This window comes from Acanthochromis polyacanthus, chromosome 11 (genome assembly GCF_021347895.1).
Source record: "Acanthochromis polyacanthus isolate Apoly-LR-REF ecotype Palm Island chromosome 11, KAUST_Apoly_ChrSc, whole genome shotgun sequence".
NCBI lineage: Eukaryota > Metazoa > Chordata > Actinopteri > Pomacentridae > Acanthochromis > Acanthochromis polyacanthus.
Genome location: NC_067123.1, coordinates 24,099,888 through 24,112,090, shown reverse-complemented (window position 1 = coordinate 24,112,090; position 12,203 = coordinate 24,099,888). Strand labels below are relative to the sequence as shown.

The 12,203-nt window shown below is 41.1% G+C and overlaps 1 protein-coding gene across 1 annotated transcript in view; it reads right to left on the bottom strand.

The window, feature by feature from the left end:
- Window positions 1-1,419: 1,419 nt before the first annotated feature.
- Window positions 1,420-12,203, bottom strand: part of trim71 (tripartite motif containing 71, E3 ubiquitin protein ligase) — a 39,750-nt gene continuing 28,966 nt past the window's right edge. The window contains exons 4-7 of the mRNA XM_022197784.2: window positions 10,064-10,306; window positions 9,405-9,902; window positions 8,018-8,158; window positions 1,420-7,312 (exon numbers count right to left, since the gene is read on the bottom strand). Of these exons, the coding sequence (XP_022053476.1) occupies window positions 6,740-7,312; window positions 8,018-8,158; window positions 9,405-9,902; window positions 10,064-10,306 (1,455 nt within the window). The 3' untranslated portion in view covers window positions 1,420-6,739. The remainder of the gene's footprint in view (window positions 7,313-8,017; window positions 8,159-9,404; window positions 9,903-10,063; window positions 10,307-12,203) is intronic.

Sequence of the window (12,203 nt, the reverse complement as noted above, 5' to 3'; positions counted from 1 at the left end):
AACACAAAAACTGACAGTCAGTTCTCCACCTACATGCCCACAATGCGTAAAATTCTTTCTGGAAAACTGACTGAAGAAGAAGGTACAGCCACTAATAGCATTAAAATCAACACAGACTTAATCCTGCACAGAATATTTTGACATAAGGTTGAGAAACAAGCTGAACATCCTCAGGCTACAAGCTGACCTTTGACTTCGCTGATGACAGCCACGGAACACAAAATAGGGTTCTTCCTGTCGTCTCCACGAGAGGGAGACAGCAGCTCATGATGCATTGGTCTATGTGTTCATCAAGTCTTCTCTTTAGTTTTGTAAAATGATATGAAAGAGGATTTTTGCACTAATTGCTGAACTTTTCATTTCCGTTGCAACAGAAACAGTCTGCTCGCACTTCCTGAAGACTGCAAAAATTGCCTCTAAACTGCTCCATGAAGTTCTGCGTGAGCAGAAGGGGTTTATTGCAGCAGTGGAGCCAAAGCGTTAAGTGCTGTTTCTTAAGCACAGGACAGAAGTGCTCACATCCATCCCCCAGTGAAACCAGTGACTGTCCAAACCAGTTATGAGGCAACACCAGATGCATTTTTGTGCCTGGAGCAGGTTTGCTGTTCATTGTGTCAACTCTGGGAGCTCGAACTGTGTCAAAGAAAAAGAAAAAAGGTGCCCTCTAGATAAGGAAACAACCAACCAGAATAAGAAGCATATCACTGTTAAATGAAAACCCGTGGAAAAAAAAAAAGACATATCACTCTTTGTATTTGGATAAACACAGGTTTTATTTGTGTGTGTGCATACAAAAAGTGTTGGATTACCTAAGTCAAAACGGCTTCAGTGCTCCTGGGCAGTGATTCTCTAAAACTCTGAAACTCGACTGGAACGATGAACACCATCTTTTTAAAAAGCTGGATTGAGCTTCCCCCAGAGCTCCTCACTGTGGGGGTCAAGGGTTCGATCTCTTGCTGTACACTACACATGCAGACACCCACTTGTTCAGAACATGGTAAAAAATGGTTCCACATCTATGTTCCATGTATGCATCTGTTTGTATGCTCTCTTGTATCTACTAAGACATAAGCCAGCTGAGCAATCTTTGTGACTGAAGCTCCTGCCATCTTTCCCCCAACAATGAACCCTTCTTCAAAGCCACTTTGATCTTTTCCTCATGTCAGCATGGTACAAATCAGAATCAGCCGGGTCTACACATCACTTTTATACTGTACATTCAGCACAGCATGACCAGCTGTTTATTGGATAATTGCACAATGCAGTGCATCTGGGTAGAAGCGTCTGCATTCATTGTGTTTCTCCCTGCATTTATTCAAGTTTTTCCATTTACCTTGTCACCTGTCACCCAACACTCCTGAAAATGTTTTCCAGTATTTGTTTGATGCAAGAGAAAAGGAAGAGTCGCAGGATTTGAAGTCAAAGAAATACAACTTTATTCAAGTGTGAACAAAAAAACAAACAAAAAAATGCATAGGAAATGTTTAAAGTCCACAGAGTACAGAGAGAGCAGCAAGTGGCCAATATATTATAGTCTCCTCTGCCTTATTTAGACTGAAGACCTGACATCTGTACTTCCATTCAGCACAATGTGTGAGTGTGTGTGAAGAGGGCGGGAAGGTGTGCTGGCAAATGCAAGCACACACAATCACACAGACACACACACAGAAGGCTTGAGTGATAAACACCCACACACACACACACACAGCGGCTTGGATGAGGAAGTACCAGCAGCAGCCATCTAAACTCAGCTGGCCACGCCGACTCGCCCTGCCTCTTGGACTGCGAGGATACATTCAGTGGATTTCTGCTTAGACGACAGAGATGCAGCGCACAAACACAACGCCCACTCTCTACACAACCTGCTGCCAGTAGAACAGGACACAGAGACTAGATGAGCTAGCTCAGGCCAAACACCTTCCGTTCCGTTCTGTTAAAACTGGTTTATAAACAAATACTACATGTTCCACCACAGCTGTGTGTTTCCACCTAAAACTCTTATGTAGTATCACTGCTGTGGAGCGTCAAATGTCCGTGGTCTCTGTTCTGTTTTGTAATGCTTGCAGCAGCTATTGATAGTGAGTGAGCATCAACAAGATCCCATTTAACCCTTTTCTTCACAAAATACATTCTAAAAGGGCCAATGAGCATCAAGTGGTGTTAAGTATTTGTACTTTTTTGTTAAAGAAAAACCAAAACTTGGCAAAAAAAAACCCACAACTACAAGATAAATCAGGGGAAACTAATCTAATCGAATTTTTCAGATTGAGAAATAATTAGTTTTATAATATGTAAATGGACACACAAAAGAATCAGACTAGTACTGAGAGGTCATAACAGGGGAAAAAGTCACTACATCATCACTACGAGACAAGTTTCAATGAGACACCTGCAGCACAGCGCTGCTGAGAACTACCTGAGTTTTGTTTTTTCCTTTCTAAATTTCCCCACCTTTTTTTCTTCTTTCTTTCGAGTATACAATCATTTAAAAGGAGGTCTATGACCTTGCACATGTCGCCTCGTGCAGCTTTGCTTTTTTCTCTCTCTTAAAGTCGTGAGAGGCCAGAAATAAAATGGTGGACAAAACCACAGGGGCCCAATAAAAGATTTTTTTTAAAAAACACACAAGAAAAAAGCCCGCCGAACAGGAGTGCAGTCAACTGATCACGTATTTAGCAGCCATCGCCACACTTCCTGGATTCAAGGAGGGGAGATGATTGGTAGTTTGTGCTGAAGAAACCTCGGGAGCATTCCAACATCCATACTTCCAAACTAAATAGCGTGCCAGAAAACGATTTAGTTCGCCCCAACACATAGTATTGTCCAATGTAGTATGCCAAAAATATCAGCTGTCCTGACTTTGCATTACAGACTGTGATGGCCATAAGGCACAATACTACAGTAAAGTACTATGTCCAGTTCTATTGTATGTATACTGAAGTAAACCGTACGTACTCTGTTAAGGCAGCTATTGTACATACTTAACGTAAAAAGACAAAGTATGCGATCTGGAATGCAGCCCTGGCTTTCCATTACAATTCAAAACGCAAAATGGCCGCCTTATGGATTCATCATTGTTGGAAATCAATGTCTATCAGTAAGCTGTTACCTCCTAAAGTTACAGGGCTTCAGTGTGAAAGAACAGGGTGTTTATATGTCTAACATTTTATGAATTTTAGAGGGAGTTAAAGAAAATTGAGCACTAATGGTCAAGGGCCACGCCAGCCTTGTGCCTCAAGAACCGAAGTGCGGCCGACTGAACAGGCTGTGGTCTGCAGAGCCTCTACAGAACAGGAAATACAATCGCAAAGGTCAAAGGTTAATTCCATCCAACACAATCCTACAACACACATACATATCTTTGGGTACATATTTTGGTAAAACCATCCCAACAATCAGCTACCCACCCCTTTTGAGTTTTTCCAACACCTATCTGGGAGAAATTAGTATAATACAAGGACTTTTTAAAGCATGCAACAAAATTAAAAACAAACAAACAAAAAAAGGTTTAAAATACGTTTTTCCTCTTGAAGAGTGAAGACCTAACGATCTTAAAGATAGAATTCTGCAATCTTAATTAAAAAAACCTGATGCAACATGAATGAACATTTCATAGCGTAATACTGAAAAGCAAAAACAATCTTATTGGTTGAAACTAAGAGTTGCGGTCAAAGCAGCAGGGTCTGTGGACTCAAACCGGCTCACCGTCCTTGTGCTAACAGCTCCACTTAAATAACATACAAGCCTGTCGTCACACATCAGACGTGATCCTCCGATGTGTTTGTTTAAACCACACTCCGGATGTTTGAGTTTAGACTTCTCTCAAAGTCCTTCACAACCAGCATCAAGAATCCCAAAATCCACACTGAAATATTGGTAAATTGTGCTGAAATTAGAGGTAATTTATGTGCACTTAAAGGTGGACATGTGAAGTCCTTAACTCTTCAAAAGAGGCTGCCTCCTCTTCCCCATCACCCCTGGCGCACAGTAACAAAGTGGAATCTGCATGTTCATCATCATCATGAGGTATAGATAAACGGGGCCCAGCCCACTTAAGTGCATCCAATCAGAAGACAAGGATTTATCCTCAGCTGCTCTGATTTAACATTTCTATGATATAATGGTCCAGTGACATTTTTTGTCTACAACAGCATGGTCCAAAGGCCAACTCTGTTTGGCACAGAACTCTCACAGATCATTTCGGCACAATGCTTTCATCTGAAATATTTGGTTTTTGGTGATAAAAAGGCATAACTTACCAGGCAGCTTACAGTAGAGAAAACAAGCCAAGTTGCCAGTTCAGGGTTGAAAAATGGAGCAATGACCATAATACAAATTTCATTTCAACTCAAAATAGTACCATGATCTTTGGTCCTAGAGCTATGGGACATGCACTGTACTGTAACACAAGAGGAGGTATATGTGTAAGGTATAAATATTTTATGAGGTATGCTTAAATAAAAACAGCAAAAATAAGGTACTCAGAATGAAAAACATGTTGAGGTATTTGAATGTTTACATGCACAGTAGCTATGAATGAAATATTTGAGGTATTCGGGAGTTGAGGTATATAAGAGAAGAGGTAGAGGGATCTGAGATATGAGGATGTAAACCTCGATCATGTGCAGACAGCCCTCGCCTCAGAGTTGAGAGCCTGTCGGTGAATATTTTCATAGGTCTCATGATCCTGTGCCATGCTAAGGAAGAGGCGAACAGAACCTTAATTGTCTTAGTGCTTCCAGTGGGACACAGATTGAACAAAGGGCAAGGGGATTCAAAACCCCATTATGCTTTCACCACAAAGAATCAGTATCTATCACTTTCTATGGAAATTAGATTTGGGTACAAGAAAGGCCAATCTGAGATGCTATTTTAAGCCTATGGGCCACCTAATATTGATAAAATTGTGGCATTGTTTGACAAGTTGAGGCGATTAATGTGAGGGGGAGAAAGGGTTTCTCTTTGGTGCAGGTATCCTCTGTTCTCTACACAAACATCTCTACGAAGAGGATCCATTTTCAAAATTCACTCACACAGCCATGGCTTCAGCCTTTGGTCAAAAACCTGTGACCAAAGCACACATTCCTCTTCAAACCCTAACAGAGACAGAGGTATGAACTCAAGTCTGTGAGTTTAAGGAACTTAGAATTCTCGATGACAATGATTCTTAAAGAAAATATTTTAAAGGGTATTTCTAGTTTCTTTAATTGCCAAATCTATAGTTGGCCATTGTGCAGAAATTCTAACTTTGGTTGACTCTAGTAACTGCTCTGTAGATGTCCATCTTCAGAGGTCTACTAGCGCTCAATCTGGAGGTGACTCTTCAACTCCAAGGATCAATAAATAGGGCAGGGCTTCGTGATATTGCCCTCTCAATGGACTGGACTAAATCCTAGGCCCCAGGAGCCTAAAGGGAGTGGCTTTCAACCACAATTTAAATCCAAAGGATTGCAATGATAGGCCTTTAATTTGATGTCATTAATGTCCTCTGGACGGCCAAATCAGATGTCTACTTCTGAGGCTTTTGTCACACAGCAGGCCTCATCAAAAAGGTGTCATTCAATTATATGATTAAGTCTCTATGTTATGATGACTAATAGATCAAGATTTCAGAATATTCAACTCCAAAATCCTTTGGTGAGTCCTCTTGTTTGGAGAAGACGCTGCTCTCTCTGCATAACTGACCGGATAGCAAAGAAAAAAAATTATTTTATCCAGTCTTAAAAGATGAATTTAGGGGCTGGGGTGTGTGGTCAATCAAATACTCTGGATAATTCTATTACAGAACTTATCTTGGGAATCATTTCAGGGACCATTTTAGAGCTTATTTCATGAACTTTATATTTGTACTTCTCGAATAATTCATTACACCGGCATTAGCCAGTAAAGCTAGAGGGGGAACCTGCAAAGTACTGCTAATTCTAATCAGTTCTTCAGTGACCTGAGCTACTTTTGATTCTATCAAGTTTGGCATCGTTTCACACAGTCTTCTTAGGCTATCATGACACTACGGACTCCACAGAACCACAAAGAGACGAGGATTGATGCATAAGCGAAAAAACTGACGAGCCTTAAAACATGAAAGGATACTACTGTATCGCAGTTTCCTCTCTGAGCGAAGCCCTCTAATGGGAATAAATCATGCAGCCTCTACAGCGATCTGAGTATTGTCTCAGCAACAACATTCAGGAGGTTCACTTATATATCAAAATGCACAGCAAGAATTCCATCAATCCTGTGCAAATATTAACTGAAGCGTCTATTCTTTTTTTGTCTCTCTTAAATAACAAAGTATAGAGGTAGACTTTTCTTCTTTGTAGAACTTCACGGACTAAAACCTCTGCTCAGTCACTATGAGTACATTCATAAAGAGCTAAATGAGGTAGGTATGGAGCAGAGCGTACAAGATTTCAAGAAGTGAGAAATTCCCTGAGATGTATACTGAAGGAGAGCTGACAGAGACAATTAAGAGCACCAAGGAAGGGAAATATGGCTCTTTTTCTACTGATTATCAATTTGTAGAGGTCCCCTTTGTTATATATACCACAGCTAACTGATTTAGAGAATAATCATGAAAATGAGAAAAAAAATTATAGTTTTAATTTCCCTTCATTTTAACATGCTCTCAATCATCCCTGAGCTCTCCTCCTTTCTGCTGATTCATTCTCTAGCCTCCATTTCCTTCACTGAAATACTGCAAAAAGGACAAATGGAGGGAGAGAATGCAAAAATAGACTTTTTAGAACTTGAGAATGCGATTATTTCCAAAGTCAACGACCACAATGACTCCATCAGGCATCACAGCCACACCGGAGGGGCGATCCATCTGTCCAAAGCCACTCCCCTGTGTGCCAAATTTGCATAAGAAGTTTCCATTGGTCTCGAATACTTGGACTCTGTGGTTGCGGGAGTCGGCCACGATGATGCGGTTCTCTTGGTCCACAGCGACGCCCTGAGGCCGCAGAAACTGCCCATTCCCCGTGCCCTCCGAGCCCAGAAAGCGAGCTGACTGACAGTCAGGCCGGATAACCAGAAGCCGATGGTTGTTGAAGTCGGTCACCACCAGGTGGTCTTCGTGGTTAAAGGCTACTCCTCTGGGAGAGTCAAAGTGTTTCCAAAGGGCCCCTTCAAAGCCGTACTTATTGAGAAAAGAGCCGTCAGGGGTGAAAAGCTGAACTCTGTGGTTCCTGGTGTCTGAGACGAGGATCTTACCCTCAGAGTTGACAGCCACATCCCAGGGATAGTTGAACTGCCCATTCTTGGTACCCTTTTCCCCAAACTTCAGCAGGAACTGGCCCTCAAAAGTAAACACCTGTCAGACAAAGCAAATGTCTTAGTGCCTGACATGTTTACATGTGGAGTAGAAGTAGAATAAGCATGAGGAGACATGCATTTCCAAATGAATATGTCGCAGGCCAAATTAGAATCCAGGCAGATTTTAAATCCGCCTAGGCGGAATTAGGATTTTGATTTCGCCTAGGCGAAATCAAAATCCTACCATAGTTGTTGTACGGATTTCAATCTTGATATATCAATAGCCTGTATATTAGAAAGAATAACCCTAACCGTAACCCTCTAACAGGATTTTGGTATAAAGTATATTAAAAAAAACCCAGAAACTGTTTTGACAAAATAATTTTTTCCCTGTTTATTTTGCCAAGTGTTGAGGACAAAAGTTGACATTACTTCTAAAATAGTTATTTACCTTGTATCTAAAACCAAATTTCAAGGTACATAATGTTAGGGAAAACAAATAATTACATTAACAGAGCATATCATATTCAAAACCCTTCAAATTTCAATCTAGCCTAGGCGAAATCAAAATTCTAATTCTGCCTAGGCGGATTTAAAATCTGCCTGGATTCTAATTTGGCCTGGAACATATATATGGGTTTTCAGAAGCCAACTTTTGTCAAGCTTTTGGAATTTAGACATTTTTTCCATGCAATTTTCCTGTGACTTTCTAATGTACATAACAGAAGTACAGTGTTGACCATGTCTAGGCGGGTTTTCATACCTGCACACGGTGATTGTCCTTATCAGCCACAACAATTCGTCTCTGACTGTCACATGCAACCCCAGCAGGACGATCAAACTGACCAGGCCGAGAGCCCAGAGAGCCAAACTTATGGTGGAAGGCACCACAAGGCTTGAATATCTGAGGAAACAAACGCTGCTTATTGATTTCACTTGGGTCAAAGGTCAAACTAAGCTGTACTTTGGTGTCGTTTCTTCAGAATACTCCACACTGCAGACTTCTGTCGTGCTTGCTGCACACACTCTAATGTAAACACAGCTAATGTTTTCACCAAGGAACGTATTACATATGTTGAGCACCACTCAAGTACACCCCCTGTCAAAAGTTTTAGGACACTTTCTTATTCAAATAAAGTAGAACCTGTCCTACAACTTTTGACAGGGGGTGTATCTACCAAATTTGGTACACATATGCAGCACATCAGGCTGAACAAAAAAGTCAGTGACAGCCACATTCCAAACCCAACAGGAAGTGAGCTATTTTGTGTTGAATGTCAGATTTTGCCCATTTTTCATTTTTTTTCTAGAGTGAACTCCTCCTAGGGGGAAACTCCAATTCACCTCAAATTCGGCCAGTACATACAGGAGGCCTTAATGATCCAAAGTTATTAAAATCTTTTTTCCAAAGTCAAAGGGCGTGTCCGTGGCGGCCTCTGGAATTTTGATCCTTCGCCATGAAATTTCAAATGCTGTGTAAATGCCCTGAACGTGCTCCAATCTGCCTGAAACTTTACATGTATGATCAGAGTCCTGCCCTGATCACATCCATATGATGAAATACACCCCCTGTCAAAAGTTGTAGGAAAGGGTCTACTTTATTTGAATGAGACAGTGTCCTAAAACTTTTGACAGGGGGTGTACATGAGTGTATTTGGCAAGCTGTTAGGGCCGTCTATATATTGTAAACCTAAAATTGATGCTGACTGTTCCATTAAAACAAGTGCTACTTCAAGTTTTTCCATTTTCTTTGTTTTATCTTGAAAAAACTTTTACTGACATTATCGCACACTGATTATGGTATTTACAAGTGTGTGGAACGAAAAAATAAGTTTCTCACACTTTTCAACATTCATCAGACTCTGCTGCATTAAGATGAATGCGCCCACTGTAAATGCAAACAAAACACATATTTCTATGATGTTTATTAGTCACATTGAGGTAGGGAGACAGTTACTTAGCCTTAAATTCTTAAAAAATACAGTAGCTTTCATCACACTTACTGACTTAAATTATCCATAAATACGTAAGATTAAAAAACACTTAACTTCTCCATTATACAAAAGAAAGGTTTGTGACACCAAACTCAGTGACCATACTTTTTCTACAAAGTGACTGTAAAGAGACAAAGATTGAAGGTTGTGCTCTACCTGTATGCGGTTGTTGCTACGATCAGCCACCACCACGTACCCCTCCTTATCAACACTGATGCCCCAGGGACGACACAGCTGACCATCTCCCTCGCCTTCACATCCAAACGATGACACGTGGGAGCCAAGGGACCCATAGCTTCGCCCTGACTTCACGATCACCTTGAAGGGACTGCCCTGGATGTGCTGGTTGCACACCAACACAGACACAAGATGCTCTCCCTCACATTTGGGCAGGTAGCTGATGGTGTATGAGCCGTTTTGGTGATCCGTTACCTCCGCTGCAGACAGGTTACCGTCTGTAACTGCCATGACTACTGCTGACACTGTGTCCCCACCAGAAAGACGCGGCTCGCCATCATGATCGTATCCAACCACAGTAAAGGAGGCAGGCTTGCCACATAACGCAGTTTTCAGGCCTTCCCCGTGGGCTTTGGTGACTGGGGCAAAGGCTCCACTGCTGATCAGGCCCATGGACTGGATAGCTATGTACAAAGCCTGTTGGAACAATTATGAAATAAGTTAAGTTTCTTTGACATATCAAGAATATTTGTGTATAGACAAAATATATTCAGAAGTTTTACGGGCATCGGACACAACACAAAGACTATTAATAAGGCCACTAGTGTATGAACTGTCACCATAGTTCCAGTACTAACCTGGTCTGGAGGAGTGAACATGAAGCGGTCATCCTCTTGCGGCTGCAGCAAGCCCCTGAGGGCCTTCAGCTCATGGATCTGAGTCAACATCCGCTCCCTGGCCAGCAGCACGTCAAGGTGGTGGCCCTCATCCAGCACCTGGCTGACTGCAGCGATGGTGCTGTCCAGCTTGGTCAGACTCTGGTGGAGCTTCTCCACTTGCAGGTACAGAGACTTGGCTTTTACCTGACGGATCTTCTCCACCTGAAAGCAGAGAAAGAATATGGCTGAGTAGGACAAAAAGCAGAGCACATGCTGAACATCATTTAGGGAGGGGTTTTGTTTAATTAATGCAGATACAACACATGACAATGGCAACTCTTTGATCCACAATTGGAAATTAGGATATTTCAAGACCAAAGGCAAAGTTGTTAGCCAAAACATGCATTGCATGATGTTACCACTGCATGTTCAAAATCTAACGTATAGCTCCTCATGAAATAAAACTAATGACTACCTTAAAACGTGGCTGTAACACAATTGCAATGCTTGCCCTGGTTTAGACATCTGTGCACAAATATAAATGTTGACAACGACTGACATTAAGTCTGTTGGAACCTCAGGTATCAAAAAGTCTACGAAAGCCGAGGTCAGTGTTTCTCACAGTGTGAAGAGAAGTAAAGTTAACAGAAAACATTCCCTAACATTACTATATTACAACATCATATGCATCTCCTTCCTGAGGTGTTGGCTTCGAACGGTAGGCACCTAGCAAAAAGTTAACCATCAGGTACCAATTCAATATCATAAGCATCATGTGTTTATTAAACTTTTGGGGGGAGTTTACTTCACAAGTAAAAGAACAAGGTTTGCTCTTGTTTCAGATTATTTATGTAGCTTACTTTGAGCAGAAATGTAATTATAACTCTAGTTAAAGAAATTGTCCATATTTATAATTTTAACTGTAAATGGGGATGATTTCTTTAATGCAATATTCATGAAAAACAAGAGTCTCATTTATGTATATTTTGTATGTTTTGGGAAGCCATTTGCTGCTAACATCTCTAATTCTATACAAAATACACTCAAAAAGACATCTGGGCTCGTGCTAAAAAAGGTGTGCCTCTATGTTACTTAGTTTAATTATTCACCCAATCGTAAAAATAAAAAAAATCACTTGACCATAACACATTTCTGTTACTGTGAGAAGGCAGATCAAGTTACAATACAGTCACAGAGTCTAATGGATTAAAGAGAATGGTAGAACCTGAGAAGCAGAGATTGGGCTCTTATTTACCGTCACCTAACAAAAAGAGTATAACACAATAGCCTGACTGCCTCTATGCTTAGAGGAACTTCTGATAGTAGGGAGGGACCCAGAACGAAACAAAGAGAGTGATCTTTTGTTGATCCTTGGCCTAGGAGAAACGGCCATTTGCATCTGTGAGACTAGAATTACACTTTATAGTCACTGAGGACAAAGACTCAAGTTGGGCTTTTTAATGGACGCTAACAACCTACTTTAGATTCTTAGCTAAAGAACAGAGTGAAGAGAAAAAGGGCTGAGTTGGTTTTGTTTCACAGGGTTACCAAGTAAAGATAGAAAAAGAGTGAGACCTTGGTTTTCTGCAATATAACCACTACTTAAAAGTTACAACCTTCACATGCCCTACATTTTCACACAATAGCACAAACAAAAACGCCTATGAATCACATGAAAGTCACTTTTCTGTCATCTCAGAATCTGTAGCTCATTCCATGATGCAATGCTGAGTCACTGTGGAACACCTTCCTGGAGTCAGTTTCTGTTTTCCTGACACTTCTGTCACCAAAGGTGACCATCGCATCGGCTAGCAGTACAGGAAACACTAGCGGAGTCATTTTCAATATCTTGTATGACTCAGAAGTTGCTGAGCTCAACTTACAAGCTTTCTACACCCGAGTTGAAGACAGCAGAGGAGCAGATGGAAATGGAGAAGGTGGCAGGTAAACAAAGTCAGTGGATTGATAAAGCAAATCACCAATGCAGCACTTCTATGAAACTGAAATGGTCATATGTGCATAGCGGTGAAGGGGCTTCATAGATTAAATGGGTTTCTAAAGATTGTCACTTTTGGGAATTACTAACTTGAGGGCTACATGTAACTGTGATTAACAGTTG